The 25556-nt window shown below is 42.4% G+C and overlaps 1 protein-coding gene across 1 annotated transcript in view; it reads left to right on the forward strand.

Annotated features, from left to right (window-relative positions):
- Positions 1-25556, forward strand: part of EMC1 (ER membrane protein complex subunit 1) — a 1424536-nt gene that overhangs the window by 1014601 nt on the left and 384379 nt on the right. Inside the window, exon 21 of the mRNA XM_044087063.1 lies at positions 1778-1951. Within this exon, the coding sequence (XP_043942998.1) occupies positions 1778-1951 (174 nt within the window). The remainder of the gene's footprint in view (positions 1-1777; positions 1952-25556) is intronic.

Raw genomic sequence — 25556 nt, forward strand, 5'->3', positions numbered from 1 at the left:
AGAAGACTAAAACTAAAACACTTCAATAAGTAGAGATAGGGAAAAAAGGAAGGGGGGGAGGGGAAGAACTCTCTAACTTAAACGAGTTCTAAGGGAAAAATACAATAACACTAAAACTACAACAAGCTAACTAGCGATAATGTTGAAAGTCTAAACTATCAAAAAAGAACCCCTAATTTGCTAGAAAAGTATTATAATAACTTACAAGAGCCTGAGCCAGTAACAACGAACCTCGCAGCTGAAGCGGCAAATGAGATCTGGGTAGCTAGTGCTGGGCATCATGGGAAAGGGGTAGCCTCGAGCCAGTAAACAGCTCTCGAGCTATAGAAGATGGCCAAGTCAGAGCCGAGGGTTGGCTCCGATCCCAACAAGCAAGAAACGAAGGCGAGATAGACAACTTAACATCTGTACTTTCTGTGCCTCTCGGTGGTAGTTGCACATATTTTATGGTAAGCAAGTCCAGCATTCTGTTAAGAAGTATAACGATTTTCTGAACCCTCCAGTCTCCATTTGGGGGTTAAGCACTGCAGTATTTGACTCTTCTCACATCCCACAAGCAAGTAAAATTGCCATAAGCTTCTCTGTCTCACCTTCTCTGACTGGTTTGCCTGTGCTGGTCTCACTCATTGAACTTGTAACAGCAGCATAATTGGATACCCTGACCCTGTGGCAGTAGGCCATTCTTAAAGATGCTGTTTGTGGTTTGAATTTGCTCAAATATGGAGTCGTTATAGCTTGTGATGTTGGTCTTGCTGGTTTGTCATGCATTGTTTCTTCAGTCTGAATTATTTTCTGTCTTCTAAAATAGTGTAACTGCCGTAATGTGAATGGGTGTTATAAAGATGTCTAATAAACTGTTTAGGTCTTCAACGTAGATGGAAGTAATCACTGGTGCACCTCTTCTCTGACTTGTATCATGATGTGACATTATAAGGTATTCATCATTCCTGAGGGAGAAGTATTTTAAGCAGAAACTCGCATTTTCATACAGCTAGCCCTTAAATTATCTTTATTCCCTAACTTTGGTCATTCACTTGAAGCTTTAATCATGCCAACTTCACTTGGTTGGCCCTAATGTATTTTGACTCTTGACTGCAAAAAGCAGTGGCATGTTTTGTGAGTGGTTTTGTAGTATATAAGAAAATGGATTTATCCAATATTAAAGGTGTAATACTAGTGGAGTACTTCATTCCTGAGGGAAAATATATATTGCCACTAGCTCCTATAATAGTGGGATAAAGCCCTGACTGCAATCCAGGTAACTCATATTTAATTAGTGACATGGGCACTGGAGGGGCTGAGCAGAGAAGAATGGGAATGACCAGCTAATGCTGCCTCACCCATCCTGGGATGAGTGGTTTGACTCTGTGCCAGCAGTACTTGCAGGAATGTAGGTACACTGCTTGCAGCTGTGGGCCTAGTGATATCTGTACTGCTCAGCTGTGCATTTCATTGGTAAAAAGTGGACTTTATGGTAGTAAGCATGTGCCCTCTATAAGGAACATTTGTGCAACTCTGAAACTGCCACTGTTAGGGACTTGAGTAGGGACCCCAATCACTGGTGAGGGGATGACTCCTATGCCCAGCTTGCTTGATTCTTGCTGCAGAGGAATGAATGGGGCTTGGAGTTCTCCACAGAGAAAGAAGAGTCTGCAGGGTTTAATGATGGAGTATTTCAGGTTAAAAATAAAAAGTGATAGTTATCTTTGTATTTGGAGTTGGTGACTTGACAGCTTCATTCTGTATGATTTTAATCCCTTCTTTTTTTTCTCTCTAGTATCTGAATCCGAATTTGCTGGCGGTGGTGACAGAGAGCACTGATCCGCATCAAGAACGGACTTTTATTGGGGTCTATCTCATTGATGCTGTGACAGGGAGGATTATCCATGAGTCTGTACAAAGGAAGGCAAAGGGACCTGTATACCTTGTGCACTCTGAGAACTGGCTAGTGGTGAGACTTACTAAAAAATACTGTTTAAAATGCACTAAGCTAATAAAGTTTGCCTTATGTGCAGCACAAACTAAGATGGCTAGCCTTGTTTGCTAGAAAGTACATCTTCCCTAAAGCAGATCTTCACATTCAGTCCTAATTTTTAGTTATAAGGCCAGAGCTGCTAGTACACATAGAAACTATTTAATGCAGGCTGGCTTTAATCTTGCATCCGACATGTACAGGATGCTGTGAAGTAACATTTGCTGCAGGGCTGGTTTTCTTTGGCAATTACGTTGAACTTTTTCATTTTTTTTGGCCTTTGTTGAGTGGGTATTGCCAACCATACTTTTGTATAGCAGTAGCAGAAGTCTTGAACTGTATGACAGATGTGGCAGTTTATTCTTTCATAAAACTTGCAGTGCACTTAATCATACTTTGCTTTTATCTTTAAATATTCCTTAATTGCTGTTAGATCATTTTTCTGACCTGCATATCACATAGATTCTGATTGGTAGATGGTTGGAATTGTTTGCTTAAATGTGGTTACACCAAGTGTTACGTCAGTTTTCCTCTTTAGACATGGGAGTTATTTGTGGGGATTGCAATGTGTAGTAAGGGGATACTGTCTGTCTTGTCACAAATGAAATGCTTGGTTTAAAGGAAGCAGTACAGTTCCACATAAGATAAACCCTCTGATTTAGTTTTAAATCCATCCATTTTCTCTCCCTCAGCCAGCCCTTACACTTGTAGCAGGTCTATATCACGTAATCGAAGTATGACAACTTCGAATGTGATCAAAGGTGTCATACTTCAATTGTAAAAAAAAAAAAAATATAAAAACAAAAAGAATGTATCTGAGGATTGTAAGCAGGGGGGCAAGCCCCACTGCACCCCCTCCGAGGTCGCGCTACAGTGCAGTAAAGGAAATGTTTCCTTTACTGCACTCTAGTGTGACCTCGGAGTTGGTATATTTATAGAGCGGTGGGTGGTGGATGGCGCAGAGGGACTTGCCCCCCTGCGCCATCCACCACCCCCTGCTCTATAAGCATACAACCTTTTATTTTGTTTTCCCCCTTTTTTTTTTTTTTTATTGTTTTACACATAGTCGAAGTTCTGTAACTTCGGACATATGTGTTCGTACATATGGTAGTCGAAACTACGGAACTTCGACTATATGATATATAGACCCCACTTGTAGCTTCCCATAAGTAGCCCTTACTGTCTCATTTAATTTTGATGCCAAGTATATTCTCAGATACTTTGATTGCTCTGCCCCTTCTTTGAGTACCTAATCTTCATTCTTTTAGACAAGACAAATTTAAATAGGCTGATTCATAGGATCATAGGAAGTTGCTAGCCTATTGGCCCTGGGGCCTAGCCAAGAGTTTAGCCCATGTTTAGACAAGTCAGCACCCAAAGCTCCTGTCCAGCAGGGACACGTGGAATCCCAGGGGTGTATTTTCTGTTTCTCATCCAGATAACCAGGTTGTGCTTGAAAAGGGACAATGAGGTACTTTGCTTGATGTGGAGAAAGAAGTCTATTCCACAGATGAGGGAGTCTCTGGGACACAAATCTCTCCTGCCAACAAGTCCTATTGATGTCACACACCAGGTTGAAGTTGCATGTGGGTTACTCGAGTGGTGCTTGACTTGCGGATACGCGGTAGTCCCGTAAAGGCAGGGTCTGAGATTGCTTTGTATGCCAGACAGAGGTCACCTCTGAGGAGTCTGTATGAAACTAAGTAGAGGGACAGGGATTTTAGCCTGTCTGTGTAGGGTAGATGTTTGAGGCCCTGGATTCTTCTGGTGAGGAACCTCTGTGGTCTGTCCGGCTGCTGCATGTGTTTTGCAAGGTACATGCCAAAGGGGGCATTGTACTCAATAACTGGCCTTATTAGGGAAGAATACAGGGATGTTATGATCTCCTTGTCCCTGTATGAGTTACCCTTACTTAAGAGGTGCGCCATATAGAAAACTTTCTGTACAACGGAAGCAACATGGTGGTCAAAAGTCAGGTTGCTGTCAACCTGGGAGAACAAATACCTCATGAGTGATTGCATGCTTAGGACATTGTTATTAATGTGATAATATGTGGGGACATCACTCTCCCCAAAGGGGGGTGGCTGATGCATTTTTTGGCATTCAGCTTGAGACCATGTTTCTGGCACACGTCATTTGTTTGGATGAGACCCTCTTGGAGGATGCCCACATCACTTGGGGAATTGATGACCACGCCCAGTTTGTGGTCATCTGCAAACTTGGCCAGCCATAGCCAACTGGTTTGGCCTGCACCTCAGTGAAGTATATCCTAAATAACAGAGGCCCCAAGACTGATCCCTGGGGTACGTCACTCGTTGTGGATCTACTGCTTGAAGAGGTGGCTTCCCCTATTTTGATTAGGTGGGTTCTATCAGTGAGGCAGATGGTCTTTGTGTTTCACTGTTGCAGTCATTACATTTGGGTAATCTGCTGGCAGGTTTTCCTCAGTTGGCCTGAATTCCAAAGTGTTGGGTCCTGCGTCGGTTGCTGTCTCCTCTTCCATGATGTCAGGTCGTCAAGGGTATAAAACATGCAGCCAACGCCATTTTCTTTAGTCTTTCTTGCTGTGCGGTGCCCGAAGCAGAAGCATTTCGCAAGTGTCAGTCGGCCGACTCCTGAGATTTTCGTGTTCGAGTTTCAGATCCGAAGTCTAAATTAAAAGCCAAGGACCCCATTGGGGAAACATTTTTCTTGCTCCAGACTGATGTCAGAAAAAGTTAATAATTGTATTTTTTGTGGGAAGCAAATACCTCATAAGGACTTTCATTCTTACTTCATTCTTACTTTCTTCCTTGCCTGACAGTCATTCACACTACCCCAACCCAGGCAAACACTAACAACGGATGCATCATTTTATGCCTGGGGGGCCCACATGTCAGGAAGATGCATTCAGGAAACATGAACCTCAAAACAAATGCATCTACATATCAGTAAAAAAGAGATGCTAGCTGTTCAAAATGCCCTGACAGTCTTCAAGGACCTACTTCATCCAGGACAACTACTGATAAAGACAGACAACACCACGGTCATGTGGTACATAAACAAGCAGGGAGGCACACATTCTTACCCCCTTTGCAGACTAGCTATGACTTTGTGGGACACAGCATTGACTTACCAAGTACATCTGCAGGCACAATTCCTGCCAGGAAGGAGAAATAATCTGGCAGACGAGCTAAGCAGAAACCTCATGGATCCCCACGAGTGACAGCTGGATCCACAAGTCCTCAACATGATAACAAGGAAATGGGGATGCCCGGACATAGATCTATTTGCCTCCCTTCACAGCTACCAACTAAAGAGATTCTGCACACAGACTTATCACAGACAAGCATGGAAAGTGGACGCCCTATCCTTCAGCTGGAAAAACCTATCAGTATATGCCTTTTCCCCTCTGCCTCTCCTCCTCAAGGTACTCCTAAAGGTGAGACAGGAGAAGCCAAAGATGATACTGATTGCACCAGACTGGCCCCGCCAGCACTGGTACCCAATATTAAGGAGCTTGTCTCAATGCCCAGCTTGGACCTTACCTCAAGTACCGCATCTACTATCCCAGCAAAACCATCAGATCCTGCACAGCCAGCTCAGAACTTTAAACCTGGCAGCATGGCGAATAAGGTAGTCATACAAAATACACCTCTTAGCAAAGCTGTGATGGATGTCATTTTGGAAGCCAGAAGGCCTAGTACTAGAAAATCTTATGCTGGAAAATGGAAGAGATTCTGTGCTTGGAACCAGGCACAAGGAACAGATACAGCTGTGCCAAATATTCCTCAGATTTTACAATACTTAACTGAGATGCTGGACAAAGGCCTGTCTTTCTCATCTATTAAAATACATGCCTCTGCCATTTCTGCCCATTACAATGCAGAGCCACCAATCTTTTCTCATCCCTTATTAAAACAGTACCTCAGAGGAGCCAAAAATTTAAGGCCTCCAGGGAGATTATCAGTGCCTGCATGGGACATCAACTATGTCTTAGAAAAACTCTCCCTGCCTCCTTTTGAGCCAGCTGCTACTGCAGATATAAAGTTTTTGTCTTGGAAAACAGCTCTGCTCTTAGCAATAACTTCTGCAAGACAAGTTTCAGAGCTACAGGCACTCATGTGGAACCTTTAATCATTTTTTATCCGGACAGGGTCTCCCTGAGGACAAACCCAACATTTATGTCTAAAGTGGTGTCCAGTGTGGCTCTTAACCAAACCATTCATCTGCCCACTTTTTATCCAAATTCACAGAACAAGGGGGAAAGAATTCTGCATTCTTTGGACATACACAGACTGCATAGATTCTACCTGGACAGAACCAAAGTTTTCAGAAAGACAGAGCAATTACTAGTGGCATATGCTGCAGGATCTCAAGGAAAGGCTTTTTCAAAGCAGACTATTTCAAAGTGGATAGGCCACTGCATTCATTTCTGCTACTTATACCATGGCAAGCCAGTGCCTAAGGGCATTAAGCCACATTCCACCAGAGCTGCATCCACTTCAGCAGCCTTTCTCAGGGGGAGTACCAACCAAGGACATTTTAGAGGCAGCTACTTGGAGTTCAGTGCACACCTTTACATAGCACTATCATCTGCCATTCTACTCTAAATCCAGGGCAGGCTTTGCCACTGCAGTTCAGCAGGGCCTCATAGCCGCTCCTAATGCTGTTTAGTTTCAGCCTCCCAACCTTTGGGACTCCACCCAAATGTAATGACTGCAACAGTGAAACACGAAGAACATAGTACAGTTGTGTACACTTACCATAAATGTAGATGTTCGAGTGTATTCACTTTTCCAGTCCAGGTTACCCTCCCGCCATCCCCCTGACATTCTAAAGTTTATCTTTCCTTCTCTATCTTCTACAACCTATGTGGTGTATTTGCTTGTGACATCGGGGGCAAGAAAAACTAAAGAAAATGGCGTCGGCTGCATGTTTTATACCCCTGACTACCTGATGTCATGGAAGAGGAGACAGCAACCGACGCAGGACCCAAGACTTTGGAATTCAGGCCGACTGAGGGCAACCTTCCAGCAGATTACCCAAATGTAATGACTGCAACAGTGAATACACTCGAACATCTACATTTATGGTAAGTGTGCACAACTGTACTTTTACTATCCATCTGATAACATATGGATTGATACCTAGTTGAGAGAGTTTGTTTACTATGCCGGGGTGTCGAATAGTGTCAAAGGCCTTGGCCAGGTCAAGGTAGGTAGTGTGCACCATCTTCCCTTCGTCCATGACTTTGGTGACTGTCTCAAAGAAGTCAACCAGATTTAACAGACATGACCTCTCCTTGACAAAGCCAAACTGTGTGGGGTCGAGTGTTTGGAGGTTGCCAATGTCCCTGTTAATGAGGTCCATGATCATCTGTTCCATGGCCTTGCAGATCAGGCTAGTTAGGCTGATGGGTTTATAATTCCCAGATCGGTGGATGCTACACCTTTGTGCAAATGGATGACAGTGGCTACCCTCCACTCAGCTGGGACAAAGCCGGTACTCAGGCTTTGGTTGAATAGGGTGCCTAATGGTGCTGCAAGTTCATGTAGGATGCAGCCTGGGATGTTATTGGGTCCCATGAAGGCTATATTTTTTGACTTTGAGAGGGCAGTTATGATCTTTTCCCTAGAGATAAGGGGAGGTGGGCAGGTACTGGGGATGTCCTGATTTACTAAAGGGGGGGGGGGCAGAGGGGTTAAGTTTTCACTGAATCTGTTGGCCAGTAGGTTGGCTATATCTTCAGCATTTGTGTATGTGGTGTCCTTGACCATCAGTTCTGAACAGATCCAGGTGTGCTTCCTTTGAGATTGCAGACATATGTGAAGAAGGCCTTATCATTTTCTCTAGTAGATGTGGCCAGTTTAGACTCGAAGTTGGCTTTGGAAGATTTAACTAGTGCTCTTATTTGCTTATTCAGACTAAGGAGAGATTGCTTCCAATTGGGCACTTGCTGTTTCTTGGTCCTGGACAGCAGTTTTTTTTCCTTTTGTTATATAGTTTATTTATTGCAGATATCCACCAGACAGGTTTACTCTTCCTTGTGGAAGATGATTTTGTCCTTTCAGGTATTCCTGATTCAATGCATCTATATAAGTGCTCATATAGTACTGTGGTGTAGATTTGGACATTGGGGCCAGTTTCAACAAAGGGGAAGGGGGCTGTGAAGCTGTTTATACCATCCCTCATGAGGTTGTAATCCACTTTGGAGATTTTTTTTTTTGTTTGTTTGATCCTAGCTGAAGGGGGGTCAGGGGAGATGCTGACTTCAAAAGTGACCGCTTTATGGTCGAATCTTACCAGGGAGGATGATACTGTAGGGGTGCTGCAGTGGTTACTCATGTTGGTTAATACCAAGTCCAAGATATTATTTCCTCTTGTGGGGCTATCGACTAGCTGCTCCAAGGTATTTGCATTGATAAAGTCAAGGAATCTCTGGGCATTTGCATTCTGGCATGAGCAGTTTTTCCAATCTGTGGTTGGGTAGTTAAAGTCACCCAGGATCAGGGTAAAGGGTTGAATCTTGATAGATTTAAAGAGGTCCAAATAGGTGGAGTGGGCATTCTGAGTCAAATTTGGGGGTCTGTAGCTTGCTATGATTTGAATAGGGGTCTTGTCAGTGGTTAACGCAACCTGTAGCGTCTCCTGTGCGTCATATTGTTTGACCAGCCTGGAGGTGTGTGTGTCTTTACTATACATTGAAACTTTACCTCCTTTGGCTGTGCTGCCCACAGTTTGGGGTCTGAATGTATGATGGGATAAGTAACCAGGTAAGGCTGGGTTGCTCTCTGCAGCTTTGAACCAGGTTTCTTTGACGGCACAAATGTCAGCATCTTCCAGGGTTAAGAATGCTTGCAGTGAGTGCACTTTCATGTTTAGACTCCTAGCGTTTAGCAGCATGACCTTTAATTTGCGTTTTGTTGGAATTTTTATGTTGGCTTTATCAACCTCAGAATGTTTCCTAAAAAAGGCACTATGGGGGAGGCGAGAGCCTTTGCCAGAAGCCTGAAGCCCAAGTGAGACAGATGCTGACCATCTCTAGCAAAGCATCGTGGTCTGTCGATCATATCTTACCAGGCTGTCAGGTACTAGATCCCCCTGGAATGACACCAGAAACAAAGGCAACTATTAAAGTCAGTCGTTTTCTGCTTGTATTGAGGCATCATTCTGGGTGATGGTAGAATGCTGCTTAAGGCTAGGGACATACCTGCCTGGGACACATATTCAGCGAGCTCCATCATGTTTCTCTTCATATAGTCCAGGGAGGTACATCTCAAGTCATTCACTCAAACATGGACTATGACAGAGTCATAACAGCACTTGTTGTTGAGAGACCTGAGTGCGTGTATGATCTAGTGAATTCTGGCACCTGACAGACAGCTAACCGTGACTTTTTCCTTTTCCAGCCTGGTGAGAGGCACATCTGTGTGACTCGCAATGTAGTCTCCTATGACTAATATGTTGGATTTATGGTTAGGCCTTTATGGTGGAGAGAGACAGGTGTGTGGACTATGTGTGGTATGTGGTGTGGAGAGTTGTGGAGTTTGCGTGTCTTTCTGCCTCTGAGGTCTCCTTAGTTTGGGTATGTTTTTGTTGAGAACCTCCACATATGTGGGTGTGTTGTGTAGTTGAGGGTGGTGTTTGAGGTGTAGTGTTTGTGTTGATAACCTTCTCAGTGTCAGATATACTGGATTGTGAGGGAGAGAGCATATACTCTAGGTTCTTAATGTAATTGCATCTCTCATAAATTGTGTTCCTAGGTGGAAATAGCAGATGGTTGTCCATGTACATGAGGCAGTTGCTACACTGTCTCAGGATGCCCATATCAACCAGGCTGGCAGGAGAAACCATAGGAAATTGTCCATCCATATTTGTCGGAATCTGAGGGAGAGATTCTAGGGAAAGCTAAGGGGGTAGGCCTAAAGCCCAAGTGCTTAGACCAAAATGAAGAGGCTTAGAATAACGCTTAAAATTTAAATAGGCTAAAACCAAGCAGTAATTAATGCAGCAGAAAAGATGCAATTGAACAGTTTAGAGAACAAGTAGCTGAAAAAGCAAGATGAAGTTATAGAGAAGGAGTAGGAAACAAATACTGTAAAAGCAGCTGAAATTTTATTTTTTTTTTTAATTGGAAGGGAGAAAGGAGGAATGGAGGATAATTCATGGTAAAGAAACTGTGGGAGTTGGCCTTTCCAAATGTTCTTTCTGTATTAAGTAGAATGAGCTAATGAGACTGGACTGGGAGGAGTGTCCCAGATCAAATTTACAGTAGGGGCGGGCAACTGCAAAGCCACCAAGTTTAAGGACAAGACAATAGGGAAGGAGGGTGGAGAGCTATGCTACAGCTACTAGCTAGCTGTGCTGATTCTTCCTAACATTCACATTGTAGCCTGATAACTTCCCAAAGTCTGCCAGGACACTCAGACAATCCGCCCACTTGATCTTCTAGATCTCTCAAACAGACCAGGAGATCATCTGTATACAGTTCCAATGTGGTTTCCTTCTTACTAGTTACAAACCTGAAGTGCCTTAATGGGGTTGCTAATGTTTGTAAGTAAAGGGCAGATAGGAGCAAGGAGAGCAGGTAACTATGTCTTGTAGTTCTTAACCAAAACATAGAAGTATGTTCCACATTGATCTTTAACTGTGGCAGATAGCTTAGAGCATTAAGTAGATGTTAGCAAGTGGTTTCCTGTGGTCCAGTGGTGTAAGGTTTGATTCCTTCAGCTACTGTTGGATAACTGCAGGACTGAACAAGTGACTTAACCACACACCACTGCTGGACTAAGTCTGAAAAAGGCACATAGAAATAAGTGCTCTACCACAGAAAACAAATATAAATAAATGAAGTAAATACTCTATACTTTTTCTTCAAAAGTTACATTTATTTGGAATAACTTATCCAGCACCTTAAGTAATTCCACCAGACTCTTGTCAAAAGGTATTTGTAGCCAGGCCAATCATCATCTGTAGCCTACCTGACCTATGGGCTTTTTGTTTTATGACTGTCATTTTCATAACATTGTCAGATGTCTGCCATTGTCTTAGTGAATCTAAGCTGATATCCGTGTGTAAGGTCCATTATGGCTGTGGTCAGTATGGATGCCAGCAATGCCATTAATGCTTTATAGTCTTCATTTAGAACCACAATTTGTCTATAAGATTCTATATAAAGAAGGTCTTTAACTTTTTTCAAAAATAGCAGAAATTATCAATCATTTCCAAGAATGTGGTCTATCTTGTGTATTTAGTACTTCATTAATTACCTGTGATAAATTTTGCATCATCCACTCTCCCTTCATCCTATACTTTTCCAAAGGCATTCCATCCAAACCAGATAACTTTCCACAAGGTAACATCATTACATCCTGGATTTCGCCATTTGCTGAGTGTACGATGTCAGCTTTATGGTGGGGCATCGTATCCATTAAAAAATCTCCCTAATAAATATCCACCTAGGCTACTGTTATCTTCTCTATAAAGTGAAGTACCCGTGAAAATAAAGATTATATGTTCTTGTGGTTACCTAATACTTGATATTTGTCTCTTGAGTCCATCAATGTATTTTGGCCTGTCTTGGTCTCATAGCTAATACTCTGCAGGGTCTTGGCTAGTTACCCAGTAATACCTTGTACATAACTTCCTGCTAAAGTATTTTTCCTTCTCAACCAGTTTAGCTGTCTCTAATTCTGGCAAGCTAATATCCTGATAAAGTAATGTTACCCTCCTTACCTGATGTTCTGCCACTCTCCCAACACAGATTTTTCAAATTGTCTTTTTTTTTTTTTTTAATTTCCTGATTGTAACTTTTCCTTGATAAACTGTTCTGCACATCTCAACATATGAAATTCTTCTGCTTGATCTGCTCTACATTGCCCACATTGCCCGTAATCATATTCACCATTCTTGGAACTTCATTGATGTATTGTACAGTACATGAAATTGCCAGTGTTTCTGCCTGTCCACCTCTCTAGCATTACATCCAGGACAGTTGGGGAGTGGTTCAACAAAAATGTTTGGAGTACCTCCCACATATTTATCAAATGCCTGTCTTCTTTAAAGATATTCTTTCTATCCAAGAATACTCAGCATAAACTTTTTAATAATATATGTAGATGTTCTTCGTGTTTCACTGTTGCAGTCATTACATTTGGGTTATCCTGCTGGCAGGTTGCCCTCAGTCGGCCTGAATTCCAAAGTCTGGGTCCTGCGTCGGCTGTAGTCACCCCTTCCCTGACATCAGGTCATCAGGGGTATAAAAGAAGCAGCCGACACCATTTCCTTTAGATTTTCCCAGCCTTTCTTGTCACGCGGTGCCCGAAGCAGAAGCAGTTCGCAAGTGCCGGTCGGCCGACTTCTGAGATTTTCAAGTTCGAATTTTAGATCCAAAGTCTTCTGTAAAGCTAAGTACCCCATTGGGGAAACTTTTTTCTTGCTCCAGAACCAATGTCAGAAAAAGTTAATAATTGTATTTCTTGTGGGAAGCAAGTACCTCATGAGGACTTTCATTCTTACTGTATTCCTTGCCTAGGCCCCGATCATAATTTTCTGGGTTGTCGGTTTTGTGCTAGATTTAACCAACACACTGTTAATTGTCGGTATGATTTTGCTTTGAACTACTTTGGACGCAGGTTTAATTCTCCAGAAATGTCGTCGGAAAGCCATCCGACTACCGGAGTTCACAAAAAGTGCAAAGAAAAAGAAAGACAGCCGAGGCCCAAAACCGACGACGAAGCTTCTCCTAAGCCAGTCGCCAGTTCTCAGTGAAGCGCTTTCGCATCCCCTGACAACCGCTACTTTAGAGTCGCAGGCCACTACCGACTCCAATGTGGAGTCGGCCATGCCGCTGGAAATTCAAGGTATTGGAGCCTCGGACACTAATCCTTCAGATAGGTCCGGAGCCGCTGAGCAGGCACCGGCTTCTGAGGGTGTATTCAGACCCAAACATCTATACACTAAACCGACTTCAAAGGCAAAGACTAAAGCTCCTTCAAAGGCAAAGAAGCAAACTCTAGAGCCACGTGGACAGGCCTCCATGCCCAAAAAACAGATGCTTAAAATGGCCGAAGACTTGATTACCTAATCAGGGGTTCCCATCCCACTCCTGATAAGAGGCCTAGGCAAGAGTCTGACTATGAATCTTCAGATCAGGTTTGCATTTCTTCTGATTCCTCTTCTGATCAGGAATATTCTTTTCCCTCCTATGAGGATTCTGATGCTGAAGAATCCATACCTACAGCTTCTCCTCCTGAGGACTATTCCTTTGGGGAAACCTTACATACCATGAGGGAGCATTTCCACTGGGAGAGCCAAGATTTTTCAGAATCTAAAAAGAGACTCTGGTATTTCCTGTTACTACCTCAGCACAAGCCACTTGCCATCCCTCTTGTGTTAGACATTGTAGATGATGTGTTTTCGGAGTCTAGCCTTACCCCTAACTCCTTACCTCCAGCTCCTGTTAAGCCTGACAGATACTACAAGGTTCCTGACTCACATAAATTCCTTTTTAAAACCCTGCTGCAGACCCAGAAACTATTTCTCAGGGTCCCAAGGGAGTTAAGGCTTCTGCTGCAAAAAACCCTACCCCTTCTGACAGAGATTCTAGGGCACTGGACAGATGGGGAATAAAAAAAGGTTTACACATCTGCTACCTTGGCTATAAGGGCCTTAAACTGTCAGTTTCATATGCTCAAATATCAGCAACATGTCATGGCATTGCTTAAATAGAAAATGTTGTTAAACTCTGAATGTGCAGAAAACAAGGAAATGCAGGATATATGTATACAGCTGAACAAGTTGGAAAGCATACTTTACAATGTGGTTTTGATTCTTTAGAGGCCTCCTGCAGGGCCGCAGTTACAGGTTCTGTAATTAGAAGGCATGCTTGGTTAAAGGAACAAAATCTGCCTGATCATGTTAAAGTTAAATTATTAGATGCACCTTTACAGCATGATACTTTGTTTGGTGTTAAGGCAGAAGAGGTGTTAAAGAAAATGGAGGACAAGGCTAAATTTATGCAAACAGTCAAAGATTTCTTACAAGTACAGCCACCTAGGTTTAGTAGACACTGGCCAACAAAGAAATGGTCCTTTCCTGTGTCAGACAGACCTCAAAGGGGCAGACCCAGACGCCCTAGAGGTAGATCCCAGGCGGAAGGTTCATACAGGTCAAAGCAATGGGGTGCTTCTACCTCCAAAAGTGGAGAAGACAAATCACAACCTTACAGGAGCAGTCCCAATGACTTCCCCCTGCCTGCACCAAGCAGTTATTTCGTGGCAGCACCCTTAGGGGGAAATTAGCACTTTTTTCTCAAAATTGGCACATTATAACCCAGGACAAGTGGGTTCTAAACATCGTGTCACAAGGCTGCAAGTTCCGTTTCCATACCCTGCCAAAGGCAAACGGCTGGCCAGATCTGCCAAAAAATCAATGGGCAGAGGCACAAAAACAAGTCTCATCCCTCATGGACATGAGGGCCATTCAACAAGTGCCAGAGCAAGAGCGGGGACAAGGATTTTACTCAAGACTGTTCTTGGTGCCCAGAAAGGACAAGGCCTGGAGGCCAATGCTGGACCTATTGATTCTGAACACATACCTGGATATACCAAAATTCAAAATGTTGACTTTGCAGCAGCTTCTGCCCATGCTGGGCAAGAAAGCTTGGCTTGTAAATTTAGTCCTAAAAGAGGCATACCTGCATGTCCAAATCAGACAAATATGCAGAAGATACCTCAGATTCAAGGCTGGTTCAATGCATTACCAATTCTCTGCACTGTCCTTTGGCTTATCTACTGTGCCCGGGGTCTTTACAAAGTGCCTGGCACCAGTAATTGCATTCTGCAGACAAAGAGAAATACAAATATACCCTTACTTGGACGACTGTCTAATTCAAGCAGAGAACAAGGACATCCTACTGCAGCATCTGGCGTTGTTGAAAAGACTTCTAACAGGCCTAGGGTACACAGTCAACGAAAAGAAATCAAAACTAGTACCCTCTCAAGAGATAATATTCCTAGATGCAAGCTTAAATACTACTGCCCAGATGGTTTATCTCACACCAGACAAACAAAGGCAACTGACTACCTATTTTAAAATGTTAGCAACAAAGGCCCAGTTACCTGCAAGAAAAATTCTGCAGGCTTTGGGCTTCATGGCATCCTGCATCCTATTAATTCCATATGCAAGACTGCATATGAGCAAACTTCAGTGGTACCTAAAAAGTGTTTGGGCTCAACATTGCCACAGCCTGGAAACTATAATTTCTCTCATTCCCTGCCTGCAACAGGAGTTTCGATGGTGGGCAAAGGCCTGTCACCAAAACAAAGGACAGCCATTCACATTGCCCCCAGCCAGGCAGACACTAACGGATGCATCAGATTATGCCTGGGGGGCCCACATGGCAGGAAGATGCATTCAGGGAACATGGACCTCAAACCAAATGCATCTACATGCCAATCAAAAAGAGATGCTAGCTGCTCAAAATGCCCTGACAGCCTTCAAGGACCTACTTCATCCAGGACAACTACTGATAAAGACGGACAACACCACGGTCATGTGGTATATAAACAAGCAGGGGGGCACTTATTCATACCCCCTTTGCAGACTAGCCATGACTTTATGGGACACAGCATTGACTTACCAAGTACATCTGCAGGCACAATTCCTGCCAGGAAGGAAAAATACTCTGGCAGACGAATTATCAGAAACCTCATGGATCCCCACAAGTGGCAGTTGGTCCACAAGTCTTCAGCATGATAACAAGGAAATGGGGATGCCCAGACATAGACCTATTTGTCTCCCCTCACAACTACCAACTGAAGAGATTCTGCACAAGGATTTATCACAGACAAGCATGGAAAGTGGACGCCCTATCCCTCAGCTGGAAAAACCTATCGGTATATGCCTTTCCCCCTCTGTCTCTCCTCCCCAAGGTACTCCTAAAGGTCAGAGAGGAGAAGCCAAAGATGATACTGATTGCACCAGACTGGCCCCGTCAGCACTGGTACCCAATATTGAGGAGCTTGTCTCAATGCCCAGCTTGGACCTTATCTCAAGTACCGCATCCACTGTCCCAGAAAAACAGTCAGATCCTGCACAGCCAACTCAGGACTTTAAACCTGGCAGCATAGCGGATAATGTAGTTATACAAAACACACCTCTCAGTAAAGCTGTGATGGATGTCATTTTGGAAGCCAGAAGGCCTAGTACTAGAAAATCTTATGCTGGAAAATGGAAGAGATTCTGTGCTTGGAACCAGGCACAAGGAACAGATACAGCTGTGCCAAATGTTCTTCAGATTTTACAATACTTAACTGAGATGCTGGACAAAGGCCTATCTTTCTCATCTATTAAAATTCATGCCTCTGCCACTTTGGCTCATTACAATGCAGAGCCACCAATCTTTTCTCATCCCTTATTAAAACAGTACCTCAGAGGAGCCAAAAATTTAAGGCCTCGAAGGAGATCACCAATGCCGGCATGGGACCTCAACTATGTCTTGGAAAAACTCACCCTGCCTCCTTTTGAGCCAGCTGCTACTGCTGATATAAAGTTTTGATCTTGGAAAACAGCTCTGCTCCTAGCAATAACTTCTACAAGACAAGTTTCAGAGCTACAAGCACTCATGGCTGTGGAACCTTTCATCATTTTTTATCTGGACATGGTCTCCCTGAGGACAAACCCAACATTTATGCCTAAAGTGGTGTCCAGTGTGGCTCTTAACCAAACGATTCATCTGCTAACCTTTTATCCAAATCCACAGAACAAGGGGGCAAAAAATTCTGCATTCTTTGAACGTGCACAGACAGCTTAGATTCTACTTGGACAGAACCAGTTTTCAGAAAGACAGAGCAATTTCTAGTGGCATATGCTGCAAGATCACAAGGAAAGGCTATCTCAAAGCAGACTATTTCAAAGTGAATAGGCCACTGCATTCATTTCTGCTCCTTATACCATGGCAAGCCAGTGCCTAAGGCATTAGGCCACATTCCACCAGAGCTGCAGCCACTTCAGCAGCCTTTCTCAGGGGGAGTACCAACCAAGGACATTTTAGAGGCAGCTACTTGGAGTTCAGTACACACCTTTACAAAGCACTTTCATCTGCCATTCTACTATAAATCCAGAGCAGGCTTTGCCACTGCAGTTGTGCAGGGTCTCATAGCCACTCCTAATGCTGTTTAGCTCCAGCCTCCCAACCATAGCTTTGGGAATCTACCCAAATGTAATGACTGCAACAGTGAAACACGAAGAACATAGTACAGTTGTGTACACTTACCATAAATGTAGATGTACGAGTGTATTCACTGTTGTAGTCCAGGTTGCCCATCCGCCTTCCCCCCTTTTCTTCTGATGGAACCTATCTTTCCTTCTCTGATTTATACAAACTATGGGGTGTATTTGCTTGTGGATGAAGGTAAAAGTTTATATTGCTGCATGTAATTTTATATATACATATAAATTTTGGCTACCCTTTTAGGGGGCACCTGACATCTGGGGCAAGAAAAACTAAAGAAAATGGTGTCGGCTGTTTCTTTTATACCCCTGATGACCTGATGTCAGGGAAGGGGCGACGACAGCCGACACAGGACCCAAGACTTTGGAATTCAGGCCGACTGAGGGCAACCTGCCAGCAGGATAACCCATATGTAATGACTGCAACAGTGAATACACTCGAACATCTACATTTATGGTAAGTGTACACAACTGTACTTTATGGCTGCTGTTAATCCTCTGCTGCAAACACATCTGCTAAGCTGATGAACTGAGTAAACACTTTTGAATGTTTGCTTGTCCTTCCGCTGTAGTGCTAAAATTAGTCTCTGGACCAAAGGGTCATACCCTTTTGAAATCTCATCAACAGCCTGCACATATCCCTAAAGTCTCTCACTGAATCCTCTAGGGCATTGTAGATATAAATCACAGTAATTATCTTACCTTCCCTCCTTCTATCCATCTTTTCATTATAAAAAGTATAACTTTTCTGTTTATCAGCTGTCTCTCAATTGACAACTTTTTATACATTTTGGGGATAGTTGGGCCTCCTTCCATACTATGCAGTGCTGAGAATGTGTTCCTCTAAGAAGGCTTCTCTGTGACAGCTGAGTTAAGGGATTGTTATGAGGCAGTGAATTTGTCATTTAAATTATAACAGTCCATTTGTACTGGTAGAGTGTTCTAGTTTAGCTGAGAATTATATATGAGCATATCAGGCAGTTGGTGACCGCATCATGTCTTATAGCAATGAGGTTTTTATATACCACACCCTAAAACACCCATTCTTTGCATGGCTATACCTCATTCATTTTCTCTTCTTTTAGTCCATAGTTTGGGATTTTCTTATTGATGAAATATGGTCCCTCTCTTTCATATTGTATTTTATGACCATAGGGTTCATAGGTTCATACTAGGCTATCTGCCCTGGGGCAATTATAAGCCTAGCCCGCTTTTGTATGGCTTACGCCACCCCTTGATTTGAGTATACTGTGCCCTTTTACTGTGCCTCTGTCCAATAGTGACACGGGAGGAATCCCTGGGACAAACCTACGATCCCCCATCCACCTATCGAGATTCTTCTTGAAGAGATTCAGTGAGGTGCTCTGCCTCACATGAACTGGAATTCTATTCCAGAGCAAAGGGAGCCTCTGGGTTATGAACCTGTCCCTCCAGCAAGTTCTATTTATTTCTGTGCTGAGGTTCAAGTCCCTCGAGCGTGTGGCTCTAAGGGATTTAGATTTACTGAGGTGGAGCATGTCCATTAATTCTAGATGTGACATAGCTTTGTATGTCAGGCATAGATCGCCTTGAAGTAGGCGGAATGCAACTGAGTAGAGCTGGAGTTTTTTTAACCGAGCAGCATATGGCATCTGTTTGAGACCCTTGATCCTCTTGGTGAGATACTTTTGGGGTCTTTCTAATTGCTGCAGGTGTCTGGTAAGGTACATCCCAAAAGGGGCATTGTATTCTATGATGGGCCTGATGAGGGATGAATAAAGGGGCACGATTACCTCTCTTGATCTAGATGTGAAACCCTTCGTGATGAGGTGGGCTATGTAGAAGGTCTTTCTAACCACTTTGGCAATGTGGTTTTCAAAGGAGAGATTGCTATCAACTTGGGTCCCCAGGTCCCTAATAACTTTCTCTGTACTTAATGGGTTTCCGCCTATGTGGTAATTTGTGGGCACATTGTTTTGCCAAAGGGTATGACTATACATTTTTGGCATTTAGCTTTAAACCATGGTGCTGGCACCAGTTATCTGTCTCTGTGAGACCTTTTTGAAGGATGTTTGTGTCAGCTGGAGAGTTGGTTATGGTGCCCAGTTTGCAGTCGTCTGCGGACTTGGTGAGCCATAGTCCTCCCACGTCTGCCTGTACCTTCGAAAAGTATATACCGAACAAGAGTGGTCCCAGGACAGAACCCTGTGGGACGCCACTTGTGACCAGTTTCGAGTCGGACATGGCTCCAGCAACTCTCACTCTGTGGGTTCTGTCTTTGAGCCAGTTTGCGACCCATCTTGTGACATAGGGGTTTATATTTAAGCTGGATAGCTTATCTATGATGCCAGTGGGGTATTGTGTCAAATGCCTTTGCAAGGTCCAGATAGGCTGTGTGGACTACCTTCCCTTCATCTATGGCTTTGGTGACTGTTTTGAAGAAGTCAACCAGGTTCAAAAGGCAGGATCTGCCATTGACAAAGCCGAACTGGGTAGGATCTAGTGTCTGTAGGTCCCCAATGTCTTTGTTTATGAGCTCCATGATGATCCTCTCCATAGCCTTGCAGACTAAGCTAGTCAGGCTTATGGAGCAATGGTTGCCAGGGTCCGTAGAGGCTCCACCTTTGTGGAGTGGGACCACTGTTGCTGTACGCCATTCTGTGGGCACATATCCTGTAGTGAGGCTGAGATTGTATAGCTGTTTTATTTGAGGGATTAGTTCCTCTTGGAGTTCATGTAGGATGCAACCTGGGACACCATCTGGTCCCATGGAAGCAGTGTTTTTTGCTTTGGAGAGGGCAGCCTTCACCTGAGCATCAGAGATGTTTGGGAGGCAGCCCTCTGCCCGGATAGATACTTGCTCTTTTGGCGGGGAGGGGGTGGAGAAGTTTGCACTGAACCTGTCTGCCAGGATATTGGCGATGTCTGTGGGTTCAGTGTATTTTTTGTCGTTTAGAATCAACTCAGAACAAGTCTGGGAGTTGCATCCCAGGTTTCTAACATAACTGAAAAAAGCCTTATGATTGTCTTTGGTGTCCTGTGCAATTTTTCTCTCGAAGCTGGCCTTGGAGGATTTTATGAGGGATCGTAATTTTTTGCTAGTACTGATCAGAGATGCCTTCCCTATTAGGGATTTTGCTCTATCATGTAGTAGCTTCCTCCTTCTGTTGTACAGTTTATTTATGGCATGGGTCCACCAGACTGGATGCCTGCCTTTGGATGATTGGGTCTTGGTTTTGTTTGGGATAGCATGATCCATGCATTCCTGGAGATGTCCGTAGAATGCGTTTATATAGGATTCTGCAGTTTGGGCAGTAGTTTCCACTGGCCCTGGGGCCTTGAAGGATTCCAGTTCGGTTTTGAGAAGTGAGAAGTTTGCTTTTGAGAAGTTTTTCACTGTGGTTTTCTGGGATGGGGGTGGGGTCGGGATGTGGACATCCAGTGAAATTAATTTATGGTCTGATCTTACCAATGAGGGATATACTTCTGGTGTGGAGCATAGAGTCCCCATGTTGGTAATGATCAGGTCTAGTATGTTGTCCCCTCTTGTGGGAGTGGTGACTAGTTGTTCCATAGCATTTGAGTTTATAATTTCCAGAAACCTTTGGGCTAAGGTGCTGGGGCTTGAGTAGTGCTCCCAGTCAATGTTTGGGTAGTTGAAGTCGCCAGGTAAGCGGACTGGTTTAATTGGACCTTCCCAATGGTTAGCAAGCAAAAATTACGCAAGTTGGAGCTTTTAATAAAAGCTTCTTCAGTTTCTCACTATACAGCAGATCCCTGCATGCAAATAACATATATTTGCAAGAAAATTACATGGGGATCAGTAATTGTTTGATTAAAATAAAGCTGATAACAGAAAACTTAAAGTACTTACTACATATATTATTACTAGAGTGATATTCATTAGCCTTTCAGATTCTGTTTATTACTGTTGTGGTTCTTATTACTCATTTCTGCATAATCCACAGGTTGTTTTGTTGCTTTAATGTGTAGGTATTCTTTATGATTGGAGGTTAAAGCACAGATGCTGCTCAGACCAGCCACAATGAAGACTATTAGCGGGTTTCTTTATGCATCCAAAAGTCACATAATTGGAAGGGGTGTGTGTGTGTGTGTGTGTGTGTGTGTGTGTGTGTGTGTGTGTGTGTGTGTGTGTGTGTGTGTGTGTGTGTTTCTGGGTGAAAGTGCTCACTTGAACAAATTTTGGACAGTTAAATCCTATGGTTTCTGCTTGTGGCCCTTTTATTTGGGGGGGGGGACTTGACTAGTAAAGCTATTTTTGTATGCTGTGATGTAAAGCTGTTTTGTATTATGGATTGTATGCATCCCAGATATGGATTCAGATGCTCCTGATTCAGAGATGGTTGATCTGGCATATAACCAGGTGTCTCTCCTCTCAAACTCTTAAGTCTGACACCAAGGAAATCCTTTTCATTTTTTCTTCACCAGATAATTTTTCATTTAGGGACCTCTTTCACATGATGAAGGAGACCTTCAATTGGAAAGCAGATGAGCTTCTTACAGGCCCAGTTAAGATACAGGGACATTATGAGCCTGCCTGAATGTATGCTTCTTGTTATGATTTCAGTCTTTGAAATATTAAAAAATCCATTTATCAATTCATCAGTAGAATGAGAGTCGCTCCCTCTGAGCCTAGGAATCCTTACTGCTTTTACTGGTCCAGGATTTCCGTAAGTGTTAATACAAAACTCCTTAGCTAATCCACTGCCCCCAGATTATAGCAAGGGTACCGGCTCTTCTCCATCTAGGAATGCTGTTCCCAATGACAGGGAGAGCATGGTGCTTGACATCTTTGGGAAGAGGACATAACTTTGCTACCCGGGTCTTTATGGCCCATAACTGCTGGATGTACATGCTGAAGTTCCAAGAGTCTCGTCCAGCTCAACCCAAGTCTAAGGTGGAGGGTTCGATATTAAGGACCTGAAAATGGAGATGCTTGAGCAGTGAGGCATCTGTGCTGGATCCATCATGCATAGGAACAGTTACTGGGCCACTGATTCAGAGACATGATTGCTTAGGAGCCAGACCATATGAAGGTGGAGCTCCTAAATGCATCTTTAGACAAGGATCTCCTCTGTACACCCCTCAGCTGAAAAGGTGTTTAAAAGACAGGCGTAGAAAGGGAAAACCATGCCAACTGTAAAACAGTTTTACATTTCCAGTCTCTGAAATAAATTAATTTATTCATCCTTTGTTGACTGAGTTAGTCCCAGTAGGCTAGTAGCCTATTTTCATAGGAGACCTGAGGTGGCTTTTGTACTGCTAGGGGAATTTGGCCACAGCATCAGGGATTTTTGCCTACTCGTCATCGTTGTGAGTGGGATCCATTTTGCAGGAGCACTTCCTGTTTCTGTTCCAGACACAGAGGTAGATGGAGAGAGAAAGAGGTAATGGAGTGGTGAGAGAAATGGAGGAAAAAGCAAATATTGAGACTGGAGACTGTGTGCAGGATTCTGTGGAGATGTTTCAAAGAAATCTGTTTAATGGAGATGAGTCAGCAAATGATAGCTGTACAATTTCAACCCTCCAGTTGGGAGGGTTGGGAAATGATTTACTTAAAGGACAACTACGGGATTCTGTTATTAAATGCTCAAGTTCTCTGTCCTTTTTCTCTCTATTTATTGTCCCTCCTGTGAATAAACAACAACATAGTATTTAAACTATTTTAAATTGGCTGTTTCTCTCCACTAGAGCAGTGCCTTACTGTACTTTGGTGGTTTCACTTTCAAAAAACTTTTTTCCCGCCCGTAAAAGTCTCCAATTCATTGAGGTCATCAAGGCCAATGAATACAGGTAGTTTTCTGGCCATTTCCCTCCCTAAACTATCATTATGACCATCATAAAGACCCACCCATATTGTGATGTCACAGCTCTGTGGTCCTTCCCCTATCCATACAGAAAGTAAAGGGTAGAACAAGGAAACAGTACATGAGTCAAGTCTCCTGCTGTGAGCTGTCAATCACAGCAGGTAACAGCTCAAATTACCCTTAGCACTTTGACAGCTAGGGAAGTTAAGTGTGAAGGGGGATGGTAGATGAGTCAAAGTAGTACAGTTCAGGCTTTACAAAAAACTGCAGTTCAGTCATTCTAAAAAGCAGCAGCAGTAAAAGCACTTTCAAAGTCTGTTCTGTGGCATTTGCATTTTTTGTGTTTTAAGTTGTCCTTGAACGGTATGAAATGTTACTTAAAACTGACTGAAAGACAGCTGTGTGTATGCATGTAAATCAATACAGTGACAGGGGCTTTAGGAAGAAAAAGACGAGCACTGCATTGTGAGATACCGAGAGGCAGACCAGACAATCAGAATTAGTTCAAGATGCCAGACCCTATGTGATCAGACTCAGAAATTACATATTCAAATATTTAAAAACCTGTAAATAGGCCCAGAGTGGTGTTAAAATGTAGGAAACACCAAACCATGATGAAATAAACATGCTTTTTGAGTCTTTAGTTGCGGTTCTCCTTTAAAGAAATGTGATGCAATGTGAGCCAGAACATTCAGTTGTTTCCTGGGGGGACAATGTTGAGAAATTTCAAGAGGAGGATGCAGAGACGATCCTGAAGAATACTGGTGAGGTGGAAAACGAAACACATGCTTATTAATGAACAGAAGGCAAAAGGGCTGTAGCAGAAAAGAAGACAGAAAAAAATGAAAAACAGTAATATGTGCTTTGGATTCAAAGTAAAGAAGACAGAAATGGACAGTTATGAAGAGTGAGACAGTAGGAGCATTGTTTTTCCAATGGAAATTTTCTTTGAAAATACGAAAAAAAGACTGTAACCCATGGAATCTTTGTGATAAAAGCATTTAACAGGGAAAAAATCATGTACAGTTTCGAACAGATGTGGAAAGAGAGACTTTGAAAGGACATTTGAAAACTTTATGTAAAGAAGTACTGGAAATTTCAAATGTTTCTGAGAAAAGGGGGTTGTTGACTGGTAGATGGGATTGTAATTTTGTATTAAAAATAGAAGGAGAAAAAAATTATACAACACCAAGCATGATAAATGTGGAAGAGAATAGGGGTGATGTAAAATATTGCGGAGAACCCAAAACATTTTTTTTTGAAAAGAGCATTTGATAAGTTATTGTGATGAAAGAAAATGTTATGTTTGTGGAGAAATGGGACATGATACAAAAAATGTGAATTGAAATGTTATAAATGTAACAAAATGGGACATTATGGATGGATTGCAAAAATGAAAATAAGAGTAAAGAAAAATAAAGAAGAAAATGAACAAAAAGAAGACATTTTAGTAGTAGTAGAAATAGAAGAAAAAATAACAGAGGGCATATAAGTAAGTGATGAAGACATTGGCAGGTAGTAAAAGAAACAAATTCTGTTGGTAAAAAGATAAAAGAAAGAAAAAGGAAATTTAAAGGGATAAGAAAAAAAAGAAAGGGATAAAAAAAATATACAGCTCATGATTGGGGGTTAGTGGAATGGTAAAGGTGTTTGACTCACAGATGCAAGGTACACTATTTGATTCTCCCTTTTGGGAGGGAAGTTGGCTAGACTTGGATGGCCTATTACAAAAGCTGGCCTAGTAATTAGCTATGAACTTTTGAAGCCATGAATCTAAGGAGAATGGAAAATTAAACTTTTAGAGTACTTTCTGTAAATATGAATAGTATTAAGAATATAGTTAGAACAAAAGGGATTTTGGAGTGGTGTAATACATGCAATGTAGACATTATATTAGAAGACACAAGATTTTTAACAAATGAAAGATTAAAAACAAGCTATGGGGAGGAAAGATATTCTGAAATTTCGGAAAGAAGAGATGTTCTGGAATAGCCGTTTTCTGCAGAATTACAATACAGATGTATACATGTAACTTTAGCAAAAATGGGAAGATTAACCATTATAGATTTAAAATGGATATAATATATGCTTGTACTAATTCTAAAGAAATGGAAAGCGTATGCCATCAGATTTTAGGCTATGTAGTGATAAATATAATAGGAGACTTCAATTGTTTTTTAAGAGACGTGTAAAAAGAAAGGAAATGCTATAAGAAAAATGTTATAAGGCATGGTAGGTTAATACTCTGTGGCAAAATTCATGGACTTATAATAGGGGTATGTGTAGAATTGAAATAGATTATTCTGTAGTATCGGAAGGTTTTGTTATAGGAGAAGGGGACATTGTTGAAACAAAATTTTCGAATCATCTTGCAATATGGCTCGAGATAAAGGAGAACCAGGAATATATAAAATAGGCAAAGGGATAAAAAGGATAAATGATAGAATAAAAAGGAAAAAGATTAGTAATACAGTTATGGAAAGATAATAGTACTATGAGAACATTTTATAAAAATTAGTCTCTATGGTGGATAATATTTAAGAAAAAAGTATAAAAAAAAT

Source organism: Protopterus annectens, chromosome 1.part1, assembly GCF_019279795.1.
Source record: "Protopterus annectens isolate FY-2018-M chromosome 1.part1, PAN1.0, whole genome shotgun sequence".
Taxonomy (NCBI): Eukaryota; Metazoa; Chordata; order Ceratodontiformes; family Protopteridae; genus Protopterus; species Protopterus annectens.